The following is a 22,378-nucleotide window of genomic DNA, read 5'->3' on the forward strand; positions in this document are numbered from 1 at the left end:
AGTACTTGTCCCCCTCCCCCTTGCCCTTCCTCTGCCTCTGACAGATTGTGGATTCATAGGACAACCCTTCTTATTGTGACCCTTTGCATGGCACAAGCTGCAGGTCATCTCAACACCTCTTTTTGACAACTTCCCTGTCTTGTTTTCTGTCTGCTCCTTTCTTCTACACTTCCTTGGCCTACATGGCAGCTTTTTAATCTCAGGTGGGAGGACAGGAGGATTGGTTGACTTTGGCCACATTGCCATATTAGTAACAGGTTGAATGAAAGAGTTGTATGTTTTAAGGTAAGTGTCCTTAGTGTACCAATGTGCAACATAGTGAATAGGTTCCAATTTTCTGAAATGAAGTGCAGCTATGGCATGACAGCAGGGAATACCTTTCAGCATCCAAGATCTACAAGTGTAGGTATTGCTATTCAGATTTACTATGAATTTATTACCCCAGCTGTCCTTGACCTCAAAGTCATATTCACCATTCCATTCAAGAGTACACTTCATTGACTTTGATGTGTTCTCCTGCAATACCTTCAAAGCCATTGGGCTGATGTTTGTTATCCAAGTCTCAGAAAACTCTCTTAGTTGTCCTACCCTTCTCATCATTTTGACTCTAATTTCCTCAAGCATTGTGATAATGGTCTTGTGCCTTGGCCCCAAAATCCAGGAATTAAAACTCTCTGCCATGTTGTTGTCAACACTATCACAACAGCTGAGGTATTTAAAGTAGACCTTGGACCACCTATCTATGTTGTAATACAACAAATCTCCATTTATTCCATCACCTAACTTCTCCATATGATCCAAATTTTTTTGCAACTCCTGCTCATATGTGGACTTAGCACATCTCCAGAAGCAGTTTCTAATCTCTATGTCTTTCTATTTTTTGGAAAAATTGGCAAGCACATGTCTTGCACACATTTTTTGTTCTGCATTTGGCAGCAGATCCTTAATGGCTATATCCAGACCCTACAATAACATGTAAAAAAAAAAAATAGGTGACAGTAGAGCAGCATAAGTTAAAGAGAATGAAAAAAATTCAGAAATCAATAACCAAGAATACATTACCTTTTGCATATCTGAAAGAGTTGTCAAACCAGTCCCATCTCCAAGCTCAAGATCATGCCTTAGAATGTTGACAAACCATCTCCAAGTAAAAGCATTCTCAACTTCAACCACTGCCCAAGCTAGTGGTAGCATCTGGTTGTTCCCATCTTTACAAACAGCCACAAGCATTTGCCCTTTACTAACACCTTTTAAAAAACACCCATCCAACCCAATTGCCCTCCTACAACCAGCCTTGAATGCCTTCTTCATGGCATCAAAACATATATAAAAGGACTGAAACCTTTTGACTCCACCTTCAAAAGTTTTTTCACTCAGCCTAACCACACATGTGCTACCTGGATTAGTCCTTAAAAGCTCATCCCTATAATCTAAAATTCTTTTGAACTCCTCTACATTGTCACCCATGATTTGTTGCAAAACAATGCTTCTGGCTTTCCTTGCCACAGTCCTACCAATATACACCTCTAATTCCTTTCTTACCAAATTTTGAAGCTCAAAAATTCTAATGCCAGGTTCAGAAATAATTCTGTCCCTGTACCTTTCTGAAATATACACAGAATTTACCAACTTGTTCTTTGTTGTGCCATTGCACTTATGAACAGGATTATAATTCTTCACAACAAAATCATTTGTTCTACAATCAAAACTGGCAAACAATAACCATGGACAGCCAGCAGTACACTTTACCCTCACCCTAGTTGGTTCATTGACATATTTATCCAACTCTACGTGTTCTTGAACTGCATACCTAGTAAGTGCTTTCCTAAACTATTTAGCACTTTCAAATGCAAGACCAGTCTCCCAAACTATTTTTTTACACTTAGGATAAAAAATAACCCTATTTCTAATTCTTTTTGGTTTCCTTGACTTTTTGGTAGGATTTTCAACCATATCTTCGTCATCAGCTTCATCATTAGTCTCTATTTCAAAGCTAACAGGTTCATATGAGTCATAAAATGGCTCATCCCCACCCAATTTCCTTCAAATGTACTCTTACTCCTAGATAAATATTCATCATGTCCCATATCTACACCCTTTGGCCCTAAATCTATCCCTTCAGATCTCTTAGCCTTTTCTTTCTTCTTTTTTGATTTTAGAGCCACCCTATCTTTCCTTAGATTCCTATCATCCTCATTGACATCACTATCAAATTCTTCTTCTTCACCTTCCTCTACCACTACATTGTCAGACTCCTCAGATTCACTCTCACTTTCTAAGTCAGAATCATTATCATCATCAGCTGCAGTAGCTGCAGTAGCAGCTGAAGTCCCACCCAAGGGTTCATCAAGACTAGCAGCCTCTTCAAACCCTAAGCCTTCACTACCCCCCAAATGTTTGACTACCCCCACCTGCCCCAACCTTTTCATTTATATCTTCACATGTGGGGTTATCAAAAGTAATAAAAGATTCCCCACCCACAGGGGTAATAGGTGGAAGAGCAGGGGGGACCACAATAGGTTCCTCAACAAGATGAGTCACAAAAATTACAACAATATCTCCGTTTTTTAATTGAGGTGCAATACCAATAATGTCCCTATCGCTTTTAACTTCTACTACAAATCGACACTTAGGTGGTCTAATATATACACAACAAGATGAAACATTATAATCGATTTCTTTAACATAGTAAACAAGCTCAAAATAAGAGAATTTATCAAGATCAACATCAAAATAATCTGTCACACTACCTCCAACATACTTAAAACGAGGGGTTTTTTCTAAATTACCTCCGTGGTTAAACCTCAAAGTCACAAACATATCGTCCATTTTCTTCACAAAACCTAAAATTAAAAACAAATGAAAAATTACAAGATTCAGTTACCATTTACACAAAAAAAAAAAAAAAACGAAGTTAAAGATAAATTTTTTGCAACTGAAAAACAGTAAAATCGAAATCTATCGAAATATAGACAAACCCTAACGAGAACAACAACAATCGTGTACCTTTGTGGCTAACTAATCTTCAATATCACTGAGAAACGACAAGATTTACGTAGTTTTTGGATTTTTAACTTTGCAATGATCGGTTTGTGTAGAGTGAAGGTTTGGTTGAGGAGTGAAAAGGGGAAAAAGTGTCGATTGGGAACCGAGTTGGGTCTTTTGTTTGTGATGGGTCGGGTTAATTGGGGCTGGGTCGGGGTTTTTATGCGGGGAGGGGTAAAAATAAGTTGGGGAATTAAATAAATACGTGGGCCAATTAGCTCGCGCGTGTCTAACACTACCCAGCCCTCAACTGGTCTGGGCCACTAGAGGGGGAAAATAATTAAAACGTAAGTTGTTAAGGGGGGTAAATAAATAGAAGTTAAATTTAGTTTCCAAACTGAGTTTTCGTGCCAAGTTCAGGGGCTAAAACATGTTTTTTCTCATTTGTTTAGATTAAATACAAATGTTTTTAGGATAACATTATTTTGCTTGCATACCGAACACGAAAAATTAAATAAGAAATCTACTTATTTTCTCGGAGAACATTCCTCTTCGTACCGAACACGCTCTAAATCCTAATCATGCCTAGCAACAAGCTAGTGGGAGTATATCAAATCCTACAGTAGAAGCAGAAAAGCGAAATTTGTGTGTATTTCCATATTTATGAAAGAAGATAATGGGGAGTATATGTACATGTTTTTTTTTATGGCAAAGGGAAATTCCAGCAGGATTAATGCCAGGATACTGATGTTGATTGACAATTTGACATAATAAACATGTAAGGTTGATTGCAGACAGGGGTCCGTTAGCGTAGCACACACTGTCTCTCCTCTTTTCCAACGGTGACAGGGCATGCACCATGTCTTTAGATTTCCTACTGAACCATCAATTGCCTAATTAAATTTTGAACTGTTATGGAAAAAATACTTTTATAGGATAGTAATCCGTATCTAAGTTATTTGTAAATTTTATTTTTGCTTGTTCTAATATATATAATTGTCATATTTAATTTTCAATTAATTGAAAAAAATATTTTGGTCTCTTTGTTATATTTAATTATTTATAGAATTATATTATTGCCAAACATGAAGTAAAATACAAACATAACGTAACACAAAGTAATTAGATAGTGGAATGATTAATAATTATGATAAATATGTGAATATTCATTAGTAAAGGGATCAAAAGTGCACAATTGAGTTTATTAAAATTTTAATATAACTAGTCAGGTATTACAAAAATTAATATCAAGATTTATCAATAGTTGAGGGACCAATCATATTATTAACCCAACTTTTATTAACATGCAGATATATTTTAGGTTTGTAATGTGTCCTTTTATGTGCTCTTAGTTTTCTATTTGGACTAAGTACATCAAAATATAAATAAGTGACGATAAAATTTGATAAGTCAAGACTTGTATATACTCCGATATCACGTTTAATCGTGCCATAATCTCATTATTAGGTGGCGAAAAAAGCAAAAGAAACTGTAGAAATGATACTCCATTCTTGAGGTCATGATGGACAAGAAGACATTAAGGTAAATATTCAATAATTATTCCACAATGATGCATATATATAGGCGTGATGCTTTTCCGTTGACTTATGTTCTTATAGAATGAATATATGTCTAGGTAGATCAATTACTTGGTTTTTATTTTGTTTTTCTACATGTGTACGAATAGTTATGTACAACAGGATTAATTTGCCGTAATCAGAGATTAGTTTAATGACCGGATAATATTGACCGGCGGTGCACATGCGACGGTTCTAGTAATTCACGTGCGTGCATGTGACACCTCCGCAATAGTAGTTAATATTTCAACTTAATTAATGGTGCCGCTCAATTCTGTAATTACATCTAGTGCAGTAAAAATTTACGGTAACCTAATACAACCATATTGTGTTAGTTTAATGTGATTAAAATATATATATATATATATATATAATAAACAAGAATAATATATTGATGTGATAGCCATAGCGAATGCAGATAAATTTTCTTAGGGCCCATTTGGTCCCGAGAATTATTCATTTTTTTCCAGATTTTATTTTATTTTATTTGAAAATCAGTGTTTGATTTGGTCATGAAAATTCCAAATACAACATGAAATTGTATTTGGAATTTGATAAACAACAAAAAATTTATTTTCACTTTTTTTACTTTCATTACATTCAAACAACCAAATATCCTTTGCAAAAACTATAACCAGACGCAACTCCATTTTCAACTCTAACTTCAAAATTTCAAATAAAGTGAATAATTTTTTGTTTTTATGGCCAAACGCCTACTTAGTAATGCCATGTTTATTCCAAATGGGACGTGTTACACCATAAAAATAGTTTTTGCTTTAAATTGAAAATAAAATCGGCATTTCTTACTTCCAAGTTCCAACTGAAATTATAAAATTGCATCAAATTCAGTAGTATCCACGTCAAAGTTCGAACTCTTTCACACTAAATGATTTCGTCTGTGTGAATTTAGTAAAATAATTATATATGGTTTATTTTGTCTTTTTTTTTTAAAAAAATAAAAAATTATATACACATCTTCTAAAAGATATTTAATAGTACACTACTCTCTCCGTCTCAAAATATTTATCGCTTTTTTCATTTACACGCTCATTAAGAAAACATTTATAAGTGTAACATTTTAACAATTTTACCCTCTTAACATATTTCATCATGTTCTCTCCTCAATAAATATTTATTCCATTAATGATGAAACCTCTTAAATGTTGGATTGTGAACTCACAAAATCAGCCCATTAATGTAATTAATACAAGGGTAAAATGAAAAAAAAAACTACTTAATTTTATCTTAGGTAAATAAAACGACAAATATTTTTAGTAAGGACGACAAATATTTTGAGACGAAGGAAGTATCAGTTATCTCTTATTTAAATGTTTCACTTAATTGACACTATAATCATAGGAATAAGACAATATCTTGAAAAAGGTAATAAATGATTCACATTTTCTAAAAATTTCAAATATTTTAAAACAAATTGGCCAAACGACTAATTAATACTCTCTCCGGATAAAAAATAGTGTCCAATTAGCCATTTGCACACCATTTAATAAAATACTAACTCCTAGACAAAAATAAGTAATTTGACTAAACTGTCGCTAATTAAATACATATTGAGATTTGATCACATAACACTTAATATGGGCAAATTTGAAATAACAAAGTTAATTATTTCTTGATTTGATAAGTGCACTTTTTTTGACCGAAGAAAAAAAGGCTACGTAGACACTCTTTTTGATCAGGAGGAGTACCTTTTCTCTTTATGAAACAACTAATATTGGTTCGTGGGTAATATAATGAATTTTGTGAAATTTTCGTCGGTTGTCCTTTTTTGGGACAATTACTATTTACTAAAAATTCTTGTTGAGCAAATGGAAAATGTTAGTATGGAAAAACGTTAGACCACAGTCTAAATTTTTGAAAATTAATATTAGAAGATAATCTAATATTTTATATGTAAAGTTGAGCAATATATCAAACATTATACTCGAAACTAACATTGTCTGGGAAGGTAATTTTCAAAAATTATATTTATACAATTTTTAAAAATCTAAATAAAATTTAAATGATGACCTAAAAAAAGAATTTTAAATCAACCCTCTATTCCAACTTAAATTGGAAAGTCCTGCAAGATTAACAACAACATGAATATAGTTCTCTATACGCTAATTAAAAATAAAATAAAAATTAAATGGAGTTTGAATAAAATGGAGTTTTAATAAAAATATTCATATAGTGTGTCGATATAAGTTCCAGTCTTCTCTCTCACCTCTCTTCACTGTGATAAGTTACACTATACATATTTTTTTGTACTTTTGGATAAAGAAAGAAGGCTCTGTATTCTACTCCCTGTTCGGCATAAGCGTTTACAGAAACAAGAAAAGTTTAAAGGTAAAGCACAAAAACAGTACAAGAATTATAGATTTTTCATTCTTCTTTTTTTTATATATAAATTTCTCTTAAAGGTGAAGACAGCTTTTCTCTAATAATTTGGCTTTACCTTTGCTTTGTTTCTCTGTCTTTTGCTTTGCTTCTGAGTTTTCTTTTATTTCATTCATACAACTTTCTCTTCTTTTCTTGTTTCTTTACTTTTCTTCTCCATTGTAATTTACTGTTCAACTCAACTCACAAAATTCAGTAGAGTTATATTACTTATAATCTTTCTTGTTTTTCGATCGGATCTGTAAAAAGAACTCAGAAAACAATACAGAAAAAGCAGTTCTTGAAAGGGTCTCTGTTTCAATCAGTAATGAAAGATTAGTCTCAGTTCTTTAATCAGGTAATTATCAAGAACCCCTTTTTTTCTTTCATATTATTTGTTTGTTTCTTTGTATCTGTTTTGATTTTTGTGGAGTTAATGTGGAAGAAGTTAAAGAAGGGAACTTTAGAACCATGCAAGAAGTTGTAAAGTTTTTTCCTTTTTTGGTGTATGTTCTTTCTTGGATTTAAGAAGTAAATGCATTTTCGTTTATTTTTTAGTCAATTGATTCTGTCTTGTGTAACTTAATTGATAATGTAATCGTTCTTGCGAAAGATCTTTGATTACTGCTATCATGCAATTGGGTTGTTATGATGAAATCTCTTTAATTCTTAAGTTATCTCTGATTTTAAAGCATTGATTTACTTCTCTATTGATTGGAATGAAAATGAAATGGACCTGAATAGAGTGTAATAGTTAAAGTGTAGTGTTCATACAGATACAACTAAATCCAACTAGTTTTGTATCGAGACGTAGTTGATTGATTGATTAGTTAAAAGTTAAGTAGGTTTTGTTTGTTAGTTGAGGAGCTGTTGATGATATTGTACCTCTTATTTCTCCGCCAAAGATTCCTCCCGATTTGTTTGAGGATTTGGTGCTGCATTTTGAGGTCATGGAGCCAATTCTAGAATTATTACTTAAAAGAGAAACTTTGATCAAAATGGCTAATACTCTCATTTTTTTGTTGTAAATTGGCAGCGTTTATTGTTTAGGTCAAAGAACATAATGGAGTCACTTGTTGAAGGAATCAGTTCCTTGCCAGGCAGTCACACTTCCTTCACTCCTATTAAGGGTAACACATCTTCGGGTTCCCGGACAAGTCGTCCTCCCCATCCTACATCAATGAGACAATCTAGATGTAAAGAGTTGTCCTTCGATCCAGTAGCTATTGGCCTTGGTCCAAAGCCAACTGATACCCCAACTGGTTCGGTGACTGCTTCTAAGTGTTCATATAAAACATCCAGTCATCGTATGAAAAGGGATGATGTCTCTGGCTCGAATAGACACTATTCTGAATCGACTAAAGGAAAGGAGTTTCAGGGATTAGAAATCACTCTTGATCAACCATCGGAGGAATCATTATTGGATCGGGTTTTAGCCTTTGAAACCAAATCATCTATCAAGGATCCACTTCACGATAACAAGAACAGCAGGGATTTTATGTCACATGCTGTTGCCAGAGCAGATGCTGACCTTTTAAATTGTCCTAGTCCTCAAAACAGCTTTTATACTGCCACGCAGTATACAGAAGCCAAACAAAGTTTCACAACTACAGAAGTCATCAGTGAATGTGCTAGCAGTATGGATAACAAGTCTGGTGAAAGTGGTGATGTTAGCAACTGCGATATCACTGAGAGCAGGAAAACGAGCTTCTACAGAGGCAGCACAGGTAGTGATATTAGTGACGAAAGCAGCTCTACTAGTTTCAGCAGTGCAATATATAAACCACATCAGGCAAATGATACAAAGTGGGATGCGATACAAGCTGTTAGATCTCTTGATGGAACACTGGGCTTCAACCACTTCAGACTTCTGAAGAGATTGGGAGGCGGCGACATAGGAAATGTTTTTCTAGCTGAGTTGATTGGGACGAGAGATTTTTTCGCCATGAAAGTGATGGACAATGCAGCTCTAGAGAGTCGAAAGAAAACTGTAAGAGCTCAGACAGAAAGAGAGATATTGCAGTCTCTGGATCATCCTTTTCTACCAACACTATATTCGCACTTTGAAACAGACAAATTTTCTTGCTTGGTGATGGAATTCTGTCCTGGAGGAGATTTGCATGCACTTCGGCAAAGACAGCCAGGAAAGTTTTTTCCTGAGCATGCTGCCAGGTTAGGCTAGTGTCTGAAATGCATAGTTGTTGATGTTGTAACTATTTTACTTAAATCTCCTTTCAACTGGAATTGTTTTATTTGCCCATATATATATTTAGGACATCCTTGATGTGATGATCAGGTTTCACGGACAATATGTTAGTTCTTGCTGCAATCTTAAGGATCAAAGCACATTACATTGATTTCATCTCTATCATATTTGATAGTTTTTAGCAATGTTAAAATATCTCTCTATTGGAAATTGCATCATGATGTAAGTGTCTCAAGTAACCCTGTAAAATATGAATTCGTTTTCATCTATTGCATAAGGGAGGTCCTTGATAAATAGTAGTAAGTCTAGAATATTATTTTTTAGCTACTTCTTTCACATCCAGTGGTCTTTCTGTTCATGCCACTATGCTTATCACCATTCATTTGTTTTTAGTCCACTTGCATTTTAGATTCCATTCTGCTTGTTTGCTTTAACGTGAATTGAGTTAAAACAGATTGCTTATTTTATGTAGCTTTCTTCTCTTTTACTCGACATTGAGCTCAAATAATCCTTGTCTATTATCCATTATGCACTTACTACATCTAGATTATATTATTTCCAATGTACATGTTAATTTTCATCAGTAAATCATTCGGTTAAGAAATGAAAACTGACTGGCGTAGGGTTTGTAATCTTTGTTATTAGCTCTGCTAGAGTATCATAGATAATGGAGTATTTTCTCAACTCAAGATTAGTTTATTCATTGAAGATTCAGAAATCCAGTCTTTGATCATTTTTGTAAAATGTGGTCAGTGTTTGTTGTTTTACATATCATGGACAAAATTTACAAGGATGCCTGTCCGTCGTGATCAGTGATGTTAACTTGCACTTGTTATCTTCTGTTTTGGAGTATAGGTTCTATGTAGCAGAAATTCTCCTTGCTCTAGAATACCTGCACATGCTTGGAATCATTTATAGAGACCTTAAACCAGAGAATGTTTTGGTTCGAGAAGATGGTCATATAATGCTGTCCGACTTTGACCTCTCCTTGAGGTGTGCTGTGAGTCCAACAATGGTTAAATCCTCAAATTCAACCTTAGAGTCGAAGACTTCATCATACTGTGTCCAGCCTGCCTGTATTGAGCCATCCTGTATCATCCAGCCTGCATGTTTTTCACCGCGTTTCCTAAAGCCCAAGAAAGGAAAGAAGGCGAAACAGAAGTCTGAGATGCACAATCAAGTGAGCCCCCTTCCAGAGCTCATGGCTGAACCGACAAATGCTCGATCCATGTCTTTCGTGGGGACACATGAGTACCTTGCTCCAGAAATCATTAAAGGCGAGGGACATGGTAGTGCAGTTGACTGGTGGACTTTCGGGATCTTTCTCTATGAGCTCTTGTTTGGGCAAACACCTTTTAAAGGAGCAGGCAACAGAGCCACCTTGTTTAATGTTGTGGGCCAGCCCCTGAGATTTCCTTCATCGCCTAGTGTTAGTTTTGCTGCAAGGGACTTGATAAGAGGTTTACTTGTGAAAGAGCCACAGCATCGCCTTGCATATAGGCGGGGGGCTACAGAAATAAAACAGCACCCTTTCTTTCAGAGCGTGAATTGGGCACTTATCCGATGTGCTAGTCCTCCAGATGTACCAAAGCCGTTTGTGCTACAGGATGTCCCTAGAGCACCACCAGCAACAGCGGGTCCAGGTGTTGATGTGAAACCAAATGATAATTATTTTGAGATTGATTTTTTCTGAGTAAACTCGTTTCTTGTCTGTTTAAGTCCATATCACTTTATATGAAGATCCCATAGGAAGAACATCAATTCATTGTCCCTTTTATGTGAAAATGTAAAGTGCATACAGCATGCTGTCCTGAAATGCAAATGCATAGGAATTGGATTACTGAAGGCCACATTTTCTCATATCTTCTTCATTTGTCAATGTTTAAGCTGATCCAACTCGACGAAATGACTTCTAGTTGTTGCCTACTTCTCTTGAGTCTGATCCATGAAGTTATTTTTCTTTTGGGTGTGAATGCCTAAGTATGATAATCTTGAAGGAGTGAAACGTGTGAAGCATGCGGCTTATAAAGGCGAGTTTTGCTGGTGGCCTTTTTTTTTTTTTTTTTTTTAAATGCTACTTAGTTGTCAAATTAGGCATTGAGCCTAACTCAGACCAATTAAGTACATTTTTTAAAGACTTAACCGTTTAATAACTGTTTAATGTTATTAAGAGGTTGTTCAAAGATTTTAGGAAGATAGACTCTTCATCACCACTCCAATAGCAACCACCACTACCCAACCATCGCCACCGCCAACCACCCCTAGTCACTACAACATCAACCACCTCCACCGTCATAACTATCACCACCACCAAAGTTGTATAAGTTTGTTACTATTAACACCATTGAAAGAACAGCGTGTAAATTTCCTGTAATATAAGTAGTTAGAATTCTTTCTACTAAAATACTGAGTTTTCAGAATATCAAATTGTCCTCCACCTAAAGTGTCCTATACAAGTGAAAATAAATGTACTATCCATTAAGTAGAGAGTTGTGTAACCCTGAACTACCGTTTAACAACTGGACTTCTAATCCCAAGAGGAGAAAATAGTCCTCCTATTTCGCTCACACCCACCATTCAGATTTAGAAAGTGGGGTATTTCACACCCGCCATTCAGAAGCTGGAATTTAGCCTCGCAACACGCACCTTAATTTTTTATTTGTATTCCTGCTGATTGGCTCTTTATTCTCAAGGGACTAGGGCCCAGGACTTTATGAACAAAACTTTTTATCTTTTCTAGTTTCGATTTTCAATTTTTTGATCGGGTTAGAAATTTAAATATTTTCTTTTTGTGGAGAATTTTGATATTTTGAGATTTCAATTATTAATTTCAACTTTTTTTTTTTCTATAAATCGGTTAACTGAAAAACTGGAATTTAATACAGGTAGACTTTTCATTTTCTCCTCCACGGCCCACTAACGTCATGTGCGAAGTTGAAGAAATTGCAAGTTTTGCCCCTTCGAATGAGTTACGTCTTTAATTTTTGCCCTTTAAATGGGCTGGTCTTAATTTTTTGTCCTTTAGCAATCAAACTTATATCTAGCAGGCATTGTTCTTCAAGAACAAAAGTCACGTGGACCATAATAATGAAATATTATGATAAAAAAATATAAAGTTATGCTGCGAAAAAAATTATTCCTTCCGTCCTAATTTATGTAATACTTTTCGCTTTTCGAGAATCATTTTGACTTAACTTTAAAGCTGAATTGATTAAACTGAAGGAATATTTTAAGACTAAAATTTATATATTTGAAAATTACATGAAAATTAATATAAGTTGCATTTCTCATATCAATTGGGTGAAAAAATACATCTTAAAGTATTGATTAAAGTTCATATATTTTGAATCAGGAAAAGCGAAAAGTGTCATATAAATTGGACAGAAAAAACATCTATTATGAGGGACAAAAATTACAAATAAGCAAGTAATTGCCCGATTCCTTCAATTAGATTGGTCTTTAGTTTTCCTTTAAAATCGAATTTGTGCCTAGCAAAGCATAAATTCTTTAAGGATGTTGACATAGTCTGTGAATACTCCCTCTTTCCTATAATAAGTGTCACTTTAACCAAAACCACGCATATGAAGCAATCAATAATGCAATTTGAAGTTTACCAAATTACTCCTATATAATAAAAACAAATTACTTTTACCAATTGATTAGAACATGCATAAGAAGTAAACCTTTTGACTGAGAATCCAATAATACCAAGTTGCTATGTGACTTTTTCAATCATCATTTAGATGTTACTTTATTATCCAAGAGTAGAATTGAAAAAAATTAGCCATTTTATGTCTTGAATTGCTAAGATGACAATTATTATGGGATAAAAAAATTTGATTAAAATGACACTTACTATGAGACGGAGGGAGTGTTATATTGAGTAAGTTATTCCCCTCTGTAGATAAGTTTGATCTTCAAAGGTAAAAATCAACTAGCACAAAATGGGGGAAAAGTGCAAATGACACTGACCCAGCAAAGTTCCAAGCGAATCCGCTACCTTTTGTCCAATTAGTCCAAAAAGAAATTGTTCCCTTTTGAGTGCTTTAACCTAAGACCAAATCATTAGCCCATTGGCCATTACTCGTAAAAATTTCCTATTTAATACTCCAATTGGCTCATTCTCTCCACGTTCCCATTTTACTCTCTTTCTCTCTTTGCAAAATCCTAACAAACAGCTATGGCCGGAAACTCAGAAGAAATCGTCTCTGACGACGTTAAGTTTGGATTTCAACGTCCAGAGATGTACGAACTTAAGCTTTCTGGTACTGCTACTGTCTACGATCGACACGTGTTCCTTTGCTACAAATCACATGAAACATGGCCTTCTCATGTTGAATCTTCCGATTCCGATCCATTTCCCAAACTATTCGCTGCTACGCTTAAAGCACGCAAAGATGATATTAAACTCAAGGTTAGTGGTTTTTTTCGACTGATTATTGCTTAAGTCAACTGTATTAGTTAACAACTTTGTTTCTGTTGGATTTAGTTTCTTATTCAGAAATTAGCCTATCATTATTTCTTTTGGATCCTAGTATGGATAGTAGTTCAGAGATGTTAAAAACACAACGGTGAACTGTAGTAGATTGACATAATAGTCAACACACATCTGAACTAGCACTTCTTCGTGAGTTTCCTACTTGAACTATCAAGTGTGCGAGTTTCCTACCTGAACTATTACCAACTCTCTATCAGCTATTACGTGTGCGAGTTTCCTACCTGAACTATCACCAACTATTTATCCAGACACATCTCAACGATTAGTTGTTTCCTTTTCCTACCTCAACCATTTAGGTAGGAAAAATGGAACAACTAATAGTTGATGTGTGTTTTGATAAATAGTTGGTGATAGTTTAGGTAGGGAATTCGCATGCCTGGTTGTTCAGGTAGGAAACTCATGAAAAAGCCATAGCTCAGGTGTGTTTTTGACCATTGACTCGAGTAGTTTTGATATGTTGTGATCTAGTAAAGAGAACATTAGTGAAAATTTGTCTATTACGGAAACTATACACGTTTTTGAGCTCTTGAAAAGGTGTATAAAATAATGAAATATGTGTTATATATTTGTAGGATTTAAAACACGAAATGCTCAAAACTTAATAGGCATAATACATAGATACACACCTAAATTTGGCCTCTACTGTCAGATGACACTCCAACTAACAACATGATAATCTAGATACCTCAACTATCTCTACTGAGTTAGTTGAACACTCCAACTTACAAAATGATCATCTAGGCACGTCCAAAATTTATGTGCCACATCAACGTCGGGTGTCCACGAGACACAGTCTGGACAAGTTGAGGTGTCTAGATGTGCATTCTCAAGTTGGAGTGTTTAGTTACCGGTTGGGGCCAAGTTAAGGTGTCTATCTATGTATCATGCCAACTTAAACAAAATACAAGGATTCTAGCTGGTCAATTAGAAAGCAATTAGTAGGTTTACGTTGTTAGCTTTTCTAACGTGTATTGGAAAAATTCAGTACATAATATAAGAATTCTACTTCGATGATCTATTAGAATGCTGTAACTAGTTTTATGATTATAGCACTGCAAGTGTGTTATTGAGTTTAATGCGTTTATTGGCTTGGTGTTGTTAGCTTTTCTAACGTGTATTGGAAAAATTCAGTACATAATATAAGAATTCTACTTCGATGATCTATTGGAATGCTGTAACTAGTTTTATGATTATAGCACTGCAAGTGTGTTATTGAGTTTAATGCGTTTATTGGCTTGGTGATTATTTGTGGTAGACTGTTTTGACCATTTGCGAAGTACGCGAAGACATTGGACTATCAGATGGAGATGTTTTGATTTTCCCTGAAATGATCAAATACAGGTAGATTTCAACATTCTTCTATAGGTTTTTTTTTTTTTTTTTTGTTTTTTTGTTTTGTTTTATGCCTTTGTATTAAGCTGCAGAAAACTACCTATCGAAAAACATTAAGCTTGCAGAAACCTCTTCCCGCTTCAGTATTCTGTGTGTAGTAGTGATAAAATAAACATCGTGAATCTGACTTGATTCTTTTTCTTCACAACCTTATGTTATTTCAGAAGCAATTAGTCTTATATGATTAAAATGTCAATACCACACTAATTTACTGTTCTATATCAAAATATTTTTGGTACTTTCTGCATCCCGAGATTCAGGCCAAGTGAACTTTGGCCAATATTTAAGAACATAATTTTTCATATGAGAACTGTAATGTGTAGTATTTTCCGAATAGTTTTTGAATATATTTTTTTAACTTAACATAAATTAAGTAATATAGTTTGACTTAATTTATTTGCAAAAAGTTAGTCAAATTGATTCTCGTATAGCAAAAAGTTCCTAATAAGTTGGGACTAAGGGTTACTTTTTTGTTACCTCTTGAATTTTTTGCAAGGCATTTGACCTAACCATTGTATGCATCTCCAATCATTACCTTACCTTTGAGCTTGACTTTATTGCTGGTTCTTTTAATCAAGGAATTTGAAGGAGTCAGATGTTGATGCTTTTGTTGAGGATGTGCTTGTGAATGGCAAGGCTTGGACTTCTGGACCACAGGAGCCACTAAGTGGTTCTTATGTATTTGTCTGTTCCCACAATAATCGAGATCGAAGGTGTGGTGTCTGTGGACCAATTCTGATTGAAGAATTCGGAAAGGCGATTGAGTCCAAGGACTTGAAAAATGAAGTTTACGTGACAGCTTGTTCACATGTTGGAGGCCACAAGTATTCTGGTAATGTGATAATATTCAGTACTGATAAAGATGGGAAAATTGCTGGGCATTGGTAAGACCTAATTTTATACTTATAGAAAGGTGTTCTTTTAGTTTTCATTAGTTTCTTGACCAGCTCATTAGTATGTGGCATTTTAAATGGATCAAAGTAGAGAAGCTCCTCATTAGACTCTGTATTACAGATATCTTATATGTGGTCCATTGTCATAATACAGGTATGGCTACGTTACCCCAAATGATGTACCTCTTTTGCTTGACGAGCATATTGGAGAGGGAAAAGTCATTGAACGACTTTGGAGGTTTGTATTCTGTGTGCTTTACTTATGTTTCTCATTTGCATGATTTGGGAGTTGTTCTTATATTTGTTATAATTTCTTCGTTTAGCCAACTCGCCAATGTCGTACATGGCAAAGTGCTAAGAAGATGTAGATTTTACTCTTCTTCTTTGGGTTTCTCGATGTAACTATGATCAGGAATCAAGTGGGCTTTTGCCAAAAGAGTCTGATCTGGACATTACTTTTAATCATCGATCATCTCACACATGCAAACTCGTTCGGGTAACCTGGTTTAGACATTTAGGGGTATTGGTTGTACAATGATTACTTTTCTTAATCCTCAAACCAAATCTTGGAATCATTTTTCCTAATCCCTCCAATCAAACGACCCTCAAAGCATGAAATAGAGAATATAGACTATGTGTTAACATGGTACTTTTTTAGATGTAATTGAATTTCTATTAATTGTAGATGTGACAAATTTGGTTCAGTCCATTTTTCTTTCTGAGTGAGCAGTGGATGCTTTTCTCAGGTGTTGGTTGGCGTGGTAACAATAGTAGTGTCCTCTTATACTATGGTTATGATCCTTATAAAAGAAAAAGAAATAATTTTATCACTCTTACTCTTATTAGGAAATTTATCTCATTATTAATATCATGTATGTTGAATGAAATGCGCCCGTAGGCTGCACAAGCAACCTTGTCGATTAATAGATATGCACACAAGTTTGTTCAGACACCACCTGTTAAAATAAAGGATGCATAAATGCATATGCATATACACAGATTCATCATGTTTTTTGAAACCATATATAAGACCTACCTATTCCAGATTATGTTTTTGCAGTTTCCTTAACAAAATCAGTCACCACTCACTGGCACGTAATCTTGAACTTAGCCGAACTCAATTGCGTTATCTGCACCAAAGTCAAAAATAGCTCAATATTTGGCATCTCTAATAGAAACTTTGTAAGTGATTACAATTTTTGGTTGTACAATTGCCTCGTTTGCTCCTGTTGCCAAATTTTGCATAAAAGGTAATCAGAATAAAATTTAGTCCATTTTGTTTTTTCATGCTTGATCTGTTGATCGTGAGCTTTGCTTGTATAAAGCTTTAATGGTTGTATGGATCTTTGTTCTTGTTATTTGGATATATTGTCTTTTCTCGGTTGTTTTTTTGCTGTTGATGGATGCCTATTCTCAGCATTCATTTTGAAGACGGGCATGGATGTGTTTGTATATGGTTTAGAAAAGTTAGATTAGTTTTTCTGCTAGCTGTGTGATAGAGTGTGAAACGTGATGTATTTCCAATTACAGAATAGTGAATTTCTGGCATTCTAAAACTTCTAATTTGATATCTCTCTAAGTTTCAGTTGGAGGCAATTTGTTTAGCAGTTATGAAGTTATACATGTTTGCTCTTTTTGTCATATTATTGGGAGTACAGTTGTGATACACTATTAGCTGATTAACTATAGGGGCCAAATGGGACTTCGTGCTGAGATAACTGATAAGGTGAATGAGCAAGTTCCCAATGGAACCACTGTGGACCAAAAAGAAAAAGCGCCTGCAGAAACTGCTAGTCAGGGATGTTGTCAAGGTGCTACAGGAGTTTCTTGTTGTAGAGACGCAACTCCTGAGGAAAAAGAGGTAGAGAAGAAGGGGCATGGAAGACTTCCAAGCTGCTTCAGAAAATGGGATAAGCCTGAAGTTTTGACAGCCATCGGCGTGGTAGGAGCAGTGGCTTTTGTTGCTGTTGCTTATGGATTTTACAAGAAGTCACACTGAAATGTCGTCACAAAAGTGTATGCATCCAGAGGTTCCAGACATCGTCTGTTTTAAAGAGTAATGATGTAACTCTAAACCATGACATTTGCTACGTGTTAGGTGTGAATTTTTATAAGGGAGCAAAACGTAACAAAACATGTCCGACTGTGGAGATGAGCTCCTCTTGTTCTCTTCAAGTGAGTACCCTAAGAAGGCCACTTAGTTACACAGCTGTTACTTACTATAGATACCTGCAAGTTTAGTCTATACTTTACAAAGATGTTTAAATTCCAGGTGTGCCGATCTTGCTTCCTGGTGGTTTTGGTTAAAGATGAATAATAAGATCAGCGTGGGTTTTTGCATGTCATATATGCTCTGGGGATGTTGCATGACTTGTTGAAAAGTTTGTGGAAGTTGAAGTTGCTTTAGACATGAATTTCACTTGACTATTACTTGTCATTTGACATGCTCCTCAAACTAATATTTCAACACTAAACTTCAATATTTGCAGATATTAAAATATTATTTTATATTCAAAACAAACTTTTACAGCTTGAAACAGTTGGGCTGGCCGTAGGCTAGTAATGGGGCAATGTTTACCTTCTCCTGTGAAAGAGAATTATTGTCATCTGGGGGATTTGTAAATGCAAGTGCATAACAGCTCTGTTTCGAGATTACATGGCACTCGAGAGTCCTAGTTTCTCCAAATAATAGTCTCTAGATGTGTGTGTGTGTGTGTGTGTTTTTTTTTTTTTTTTTTTTTTTTTTTAAATTAACTACGGAGTATTTGTTATTCAGTATAACTAGAATATATTTTTCTCTTCATTTCTGTCCTTTAAGAAGTTTTGAAATAATTATGGAGGGGGTGTTCTCACTTACCAAGTATGGAAAATAACCCACTTCTCTGTTCTACTTTTTCTCCTATTTTCCTCTTTTCGCCCAAACCTAACATTTTTTAGCTAAAAAGAAAAGGAAATGAAAAATAATGAGCTGAAAAGATAGGAAATGGAGTTTCCTATGTCATAGTATGAGGAAGTAAGATCTCTTGGCCTCTTACAATTTGAATAGAAGAAAATGATTTTTTCAGATTTCTTATGTGTTTTTTTTAGATCTCTTATGTTTTAAAAAATGAAAATTTCTTGTAAAAAGCCATAAAACTAAAAAAAGTTTGTAAAGGGCCAAATAATTATTTCTCCCTAGTGTCGGATAAAATCATACCATGCTAAGAAACTAATCTAAAGCCCAAGTTTATGTACAAATTTTATGATATAATAATCATACAAGATTGGTCATGGTCCCCCCTTCCAAAACTCAGAAAGAAGATGAGTTTTACTGCAACTATCAACACGACTAGAACATCAATCACATGAAAATGTCATGTTCAATGTCATGTTCTAAGTTTTGAAATCATTTCCTCCAAAAGAGCTACTGACATCCCTGCTGTCTCTCCTACTCCTTGCTCAATCTGTCTCATAGTCTGTTCCAACAACACAATATTCTTCGGCTGTTTAGTCGTTTGGCTGCAATTTGAACAGTCTCTTAGAAGCAAAACCAGTCTTTTAGCATTGTCTCTGGCTCTCTTTGTCCCATCAACGCTCAACTGAAGCAGCGCTGCCATCGCCCCTTCCCTTAAGATCATCCCTCTGTATCTGTCTCTGCAGCTATCACATACTTGGAGTAGAATAGCCACTGCATGTTCTTTACATTGTCTTGAACCTGTTGATTGGGTCACACAATTGAACATGGTATCAGGGCAGACAAGAGGTCGTAGGTTCAAATAATAATGCCACTTAAAAATTCATAAAATATTTTCATGTGTTTGATATCTTTACAAAAAAAAAAAAAAAATCAGACCTATAGGTGAAGGGACGTGTTGAGACATGATACAATCAATTAAATTTTTTTAAATGATATGGTCAAGCAATTAACCTTCCTCCATGGCCTCCACCAAACACTGGATTGCTCCCACTGTTCCTGCAGCTTCCTCTAGTGCAATTCTTGATGACGAAACAAGATTCTCTAACAACGCCACAGCTTTTTCCGTCACCGACTCTGGGGCGAGGTTGATTAGCCCGAGCGAGGTAGCTACCCCACCATATGAAACAATGGAAGGGATGACCTGATGGCAAGTTGAAAGATTGTGAAGTGTTGACAAGATGTCCAAATTAGCCTGCAAGCTCATGCTGTTGTTGGACTGTGAATTCAACAATTCAAGTAGAAGTGAGATAGCCCCAGATGCAGCAATTGCCAGCTTATTTGAAGCACAAGAAGAGAGGGTCAAGAGAGATGCTACTCCTAGCTCTACTAACAATCTGTTTTCGCATTGAAGCACATCTAGTAACACTGCTATAGCCCCTGATTTTGCTATGAGTATCTTGTTCCTGCAAGATGCACATGTATTTGTTAAAAACTGTGAACATAATTTCATGGCATGTTTGGTATAATGAAAGTCATTTTTATTGGAAAATGTTATCCACGAAAACTAATTTTCTTGAAAATGACTTCTGTCATACCAAACAAACGCTTGAATGAAGTATGCGCATGGGGCCAACCTTTCACTGCGAAATGCTATACTAAGCAGAGCAAAAAGTGCAGCTTCAATGGCTTCATAATCACTAGTACTCAGCATCAAAATCAATGGAGGAATTATGCCTTTTTGGGCGATGTTGTGCCTTTGCTTGGTGGAAAATTGAGCAAGTTGTCTTGCAGCAAGGAGCTGTGCTTGTCTATCACCAAAGAGGAGAGCTTCCACCACCATTTCTTCCATGGCCGGGAAACCCCCTCTGCCTCTTTAGTCACACTTGTTTGTTTATCAATATTTTCTTTATTTATATGTATAATGGTAGTATATGGGTTGCTTCAAGAGTATGTAAGATGTATGCCTTTTCAAGATTCTCCTTTTGATCTATAGTTCTTGATTGGAAGCAACTGAATTATTCCCTTTTCAGGTCTTCTTTTTTACTCGACTATCTTAGGTGGAAATACCTTGTCTTGAATCTTTAACTTCCCTCTGATGGAAGTAACTGCCGTCAGCTTTATCCCCTAGTTAACTTATTATCAAGAGATCCCCATGTCAATATTCAAACAATATGGACCATCAAATTAAAGCTATGGTGGAGTGGTAAATATTCCTCTATCTTTAACAATAGGTTTTATGTTTAAGTCCTGGGTATGGAGCCGCCTTTGGTAAGTGGCGCTTTACCTCCCAAAGTGAACTTTTTGGCACGAATCTAGATTAGTTAGGCCGCAAAGCGAGTATCGCATTGAATGGAAAAATAAGAAAACCAATATGTGCAAAATATAAGGTATCCTTGATGTATGATGACTTCAAGATTTTAATCTATATCAGGTGAATGAGCTTGAAGCACAATATCCATGTAAATAGCTTTCAATTGTTCTGCTCGCTACATATTAATATGAACTGTTAAGAACTACTCATGGATAGTACTATTTATAGTACTCTCTCCATTCTAGGTTATGTGACGTTATTTCCTTATTAATCTGTTCCTTAAAGAATGACATAATCTTATATTTGAAAATACTCAAATCTTAAACTTCCATTTTAGAAGTTTTTAGAGCCATAATGTTATGACATGTTTAACTACATACTTTCGAAAGTCTTTATTTAATACTTAAAACTCCGTACCAAAGCAAATTATGTCACATAATTGAAGGGATAAGCCAAACTACCTCAGCAGAAGGGCACAAAATTTGAGAAAGAAGGCAGTAATGTTGATTTGGTTTGCCTTGTAAGTGGAACATTACACAATCAGCAACAGAAGAATCAAAGGAAAGCAGCCGTTATCCATTCTGTTTTTGAGGAAATTAAAATATCTTTGCTTTTTTCCTTTTGCCCCTATACGGCATATCCGCCGTAAACTTTACCGAAATCAATGCTTGCCACTGATCTCTTTGCTTTATAGCTTTTTGACCGACGCACAATTAATTTTCACTTAATTAGACGACATGTTTTATATGATTCAACTTAGTATAAAAGTAGTCATAGGACGTACTACAAGTCTAATCATCACTTATCAAAACTAGCAAATGAAGGAACATGTTACTGACAAAACATTAAATTAATCGTATTAAAGTTTAAAAGTATCTACTATTCAACACTATTAGCTTTTGGATAGTAATACTCATTAACAATGGGTAGACTGAGAATCTCCAAAGACAACCACCACCAAAAGAAGGAACTGAGATATATCCAAAATGAGGTTGATTGCATGAGTTTCCCATTTAAGGATCTTGTTTTACACCTAAAATAATCTTCGAGGGATAATCCCAGAAGTGGGGTTGAGATGGTCTTTTTGCAGGTTGTTAGTTGTGTCATAGATAATACTAATATCACAGTTATATTTTGTTTGAGTTGATGCAGTAATTTTAGTGTAATAAAGTGACAGCTGAGTGGCCATTCATGAAACTAACTCGTCATCATGATCCGTTAATGCAATTTGGGTACAGTAGCAG

At 35.2% G+C, this 22,378-nt stretch overlaps 3 protein-coding genes across 6 annotated transcripts; 2 read left to right on the forward strand and 1 right to left on the reverse strand.

Annotated features, from left to right (window-relative positions):
- Window positions 1-6,748: 6,748 nt before the first annotated feature.
- On the forward strand, window positions 6,749-11,072 carry LOC132622196 (serine/threonine-protein kinase D6PK-like). 3 transcript variants are annotated; one of them, XM_060336755.1, is made up of 4 exons: window positions 6,768-6,908; window positions 7,209-7,296; window positions 7,975-9,110; window positions 10,000-11,072. In XM_060336755.1, the coding sequence occupies exons 3-4, from the start codon at window positions 8,002-8,004 to the stop codon at window positions 10,835-10,837; spliced, it is 1,947 nt and encodes a 648-aa protein (XP_060192738.1). In that variant the 5' UTR covers window positions 6,768-6,908; window positions 7,209-7,296; window positions 7,975-8,001; the 3' UTR covers window positions 10,838-11,072. The 3 variants fall into 3 exon arrangements, with proteins under 3 accessions (XP_060192737.1, XP_060192738.1, XP_060192736.1); XM_060336754.1 differs by lacking the exon at window positions 7,209-7,296 and having other exon boundaries at window positions 6,749-6,908; XM_060336753.1 differs by lacking the exon at window positions 6,768-6,908 and having other exon boundaries at window positions 6,931-7,296.
- A 2,068-nt stretch (window positions 11,073-13,140) lies between these two features.
- LOC132625225 (altered inheritance of mitochondria protein 32-like) lies at window positions 13,141-18,272 on the forward strand. The gene is made up of 5 exons (XM_060340066.1): window positions 13,141-13,558; window positions 14,898-14,983; window positions 15,613-15,918; window positions 16,082-16,165; window positions 17,617-18,272. The coding sequence occupies exons 1-5, from the start codon at window positions 13,325-13,327 to the stop codon at window positions 17,924-17,926; spliced, it is 1,020 nt and encodes a 339-aa protein (XP_060196049.1). The 5' UTR covers window positions 13,141-13,324; the 3' UTR covers window positions 17,927-18,272.
- A 222-nt stretch (window positions 18,273-18,494) lies between these two features.
- On the reverse strand, window positions 18,495-20,931 carry LOC132625224 (U-box domain-containing protein 4). Of its 2 annotated transcripts, none has more exons than XM_060340064.1 (3): window positions 20,419-20,931; window positions 19,835-20,286; window positions 18,495-19,621 (listed from the first exon to the last, which is right to left on the reverse strand). In XM_060340064.1, exons 1-3 carry the CDS (start codon window positions 20,670-20,672, stop codon window positions 19,293-19,295), a joined length of 1,035 nt encoding a protein of 344 aa, XP_060196047.1. In that variant the 5' UTR covers window positions 20,673-20,931; the 3' UTR covers window positions 18,495-19,292. The 2 variants fall into 2 exon arrangements, with proteins under 2 accessions (XP_060196047.1, XP_060196048.1); XM_060340065.1 differs by having other exon boundaries at window positions 20,458-20,928.
- Window positions 20,932-22,378: the final 1,447 nt, after the last annotated feature.

Source organism: Lycium barbarum, chromosome 12 (genome assembly GCF_019175385.1).
Source record: "Lycium barbarum isolate Lr01 chromosome 12, ASM1917538v2, whole genome shotgun sequence".
Classification (NCBI taxonomy): Eukaryota; Viridiplantae; Streptophyta; class Magnoliopsida; order Solanales; family Solanaceae; genus Lycium; species Lycium barbarum.

Bases quoted from the DNA above. Each gene is read 5' to 3' on its own strand.
- LOC132622196 (XM_060336754.1), top strand. From the start codon at position 8,002: ATGGAGTCACTTGTTGAAGGAATCAGTTCCTTGCCAGGCAGTCACACT. The intron at 9,111-9,999 runs GTTAGGCTAGTG...TTTGGAGTATAG, and splicing joins TTTCCTGAGCATGCTGCCAG to GTTCTATGTAGCAGAAATTC.
- LOC132625225 (XM_060340066.1), top strand. From the start codon at position 13,325: ATGGCCGGAAACTCAGAAGAAATCGTCTCTGACGACGTTAAGTTTGGA. The intron at 14,984-15,612 runs GTAGATTTCAAC...CTTTTAATCAAG, and splicing joins CCTGAAATGATCAAATACAG to GAATTTGAAGGAGTCAGATG. The intron at 16,166-17,616 runs GTTTGTATTCTG...GATTAACTATAG, and splicing joins GTCATTGAACGACTTTGGAG to GGGCCAAATGGGACTTCGTG.
- LOC132625224 (XM_060340064.1), bottom strand. From the start codon at position 20,672: ATGGAAGAAATGGTGGTGGAAGCTCTCCTCTTTGGTGATAGACAAGCA. The intron at 20,287-20,418 runs GTATGACAGAAG...TGCATCTTGCAG, and splicing joins TTCATTCAAGCGTTTGTTTG to GAACAAGATACTCATAGCAA. The intron at 19,622-19,834 runs GTTAATTGCTTG...CCCAATCAACAG, and splicing joins GGTGGAGGCCATGGAGGAAG to GTTCAAGACAATGTAAAGAA.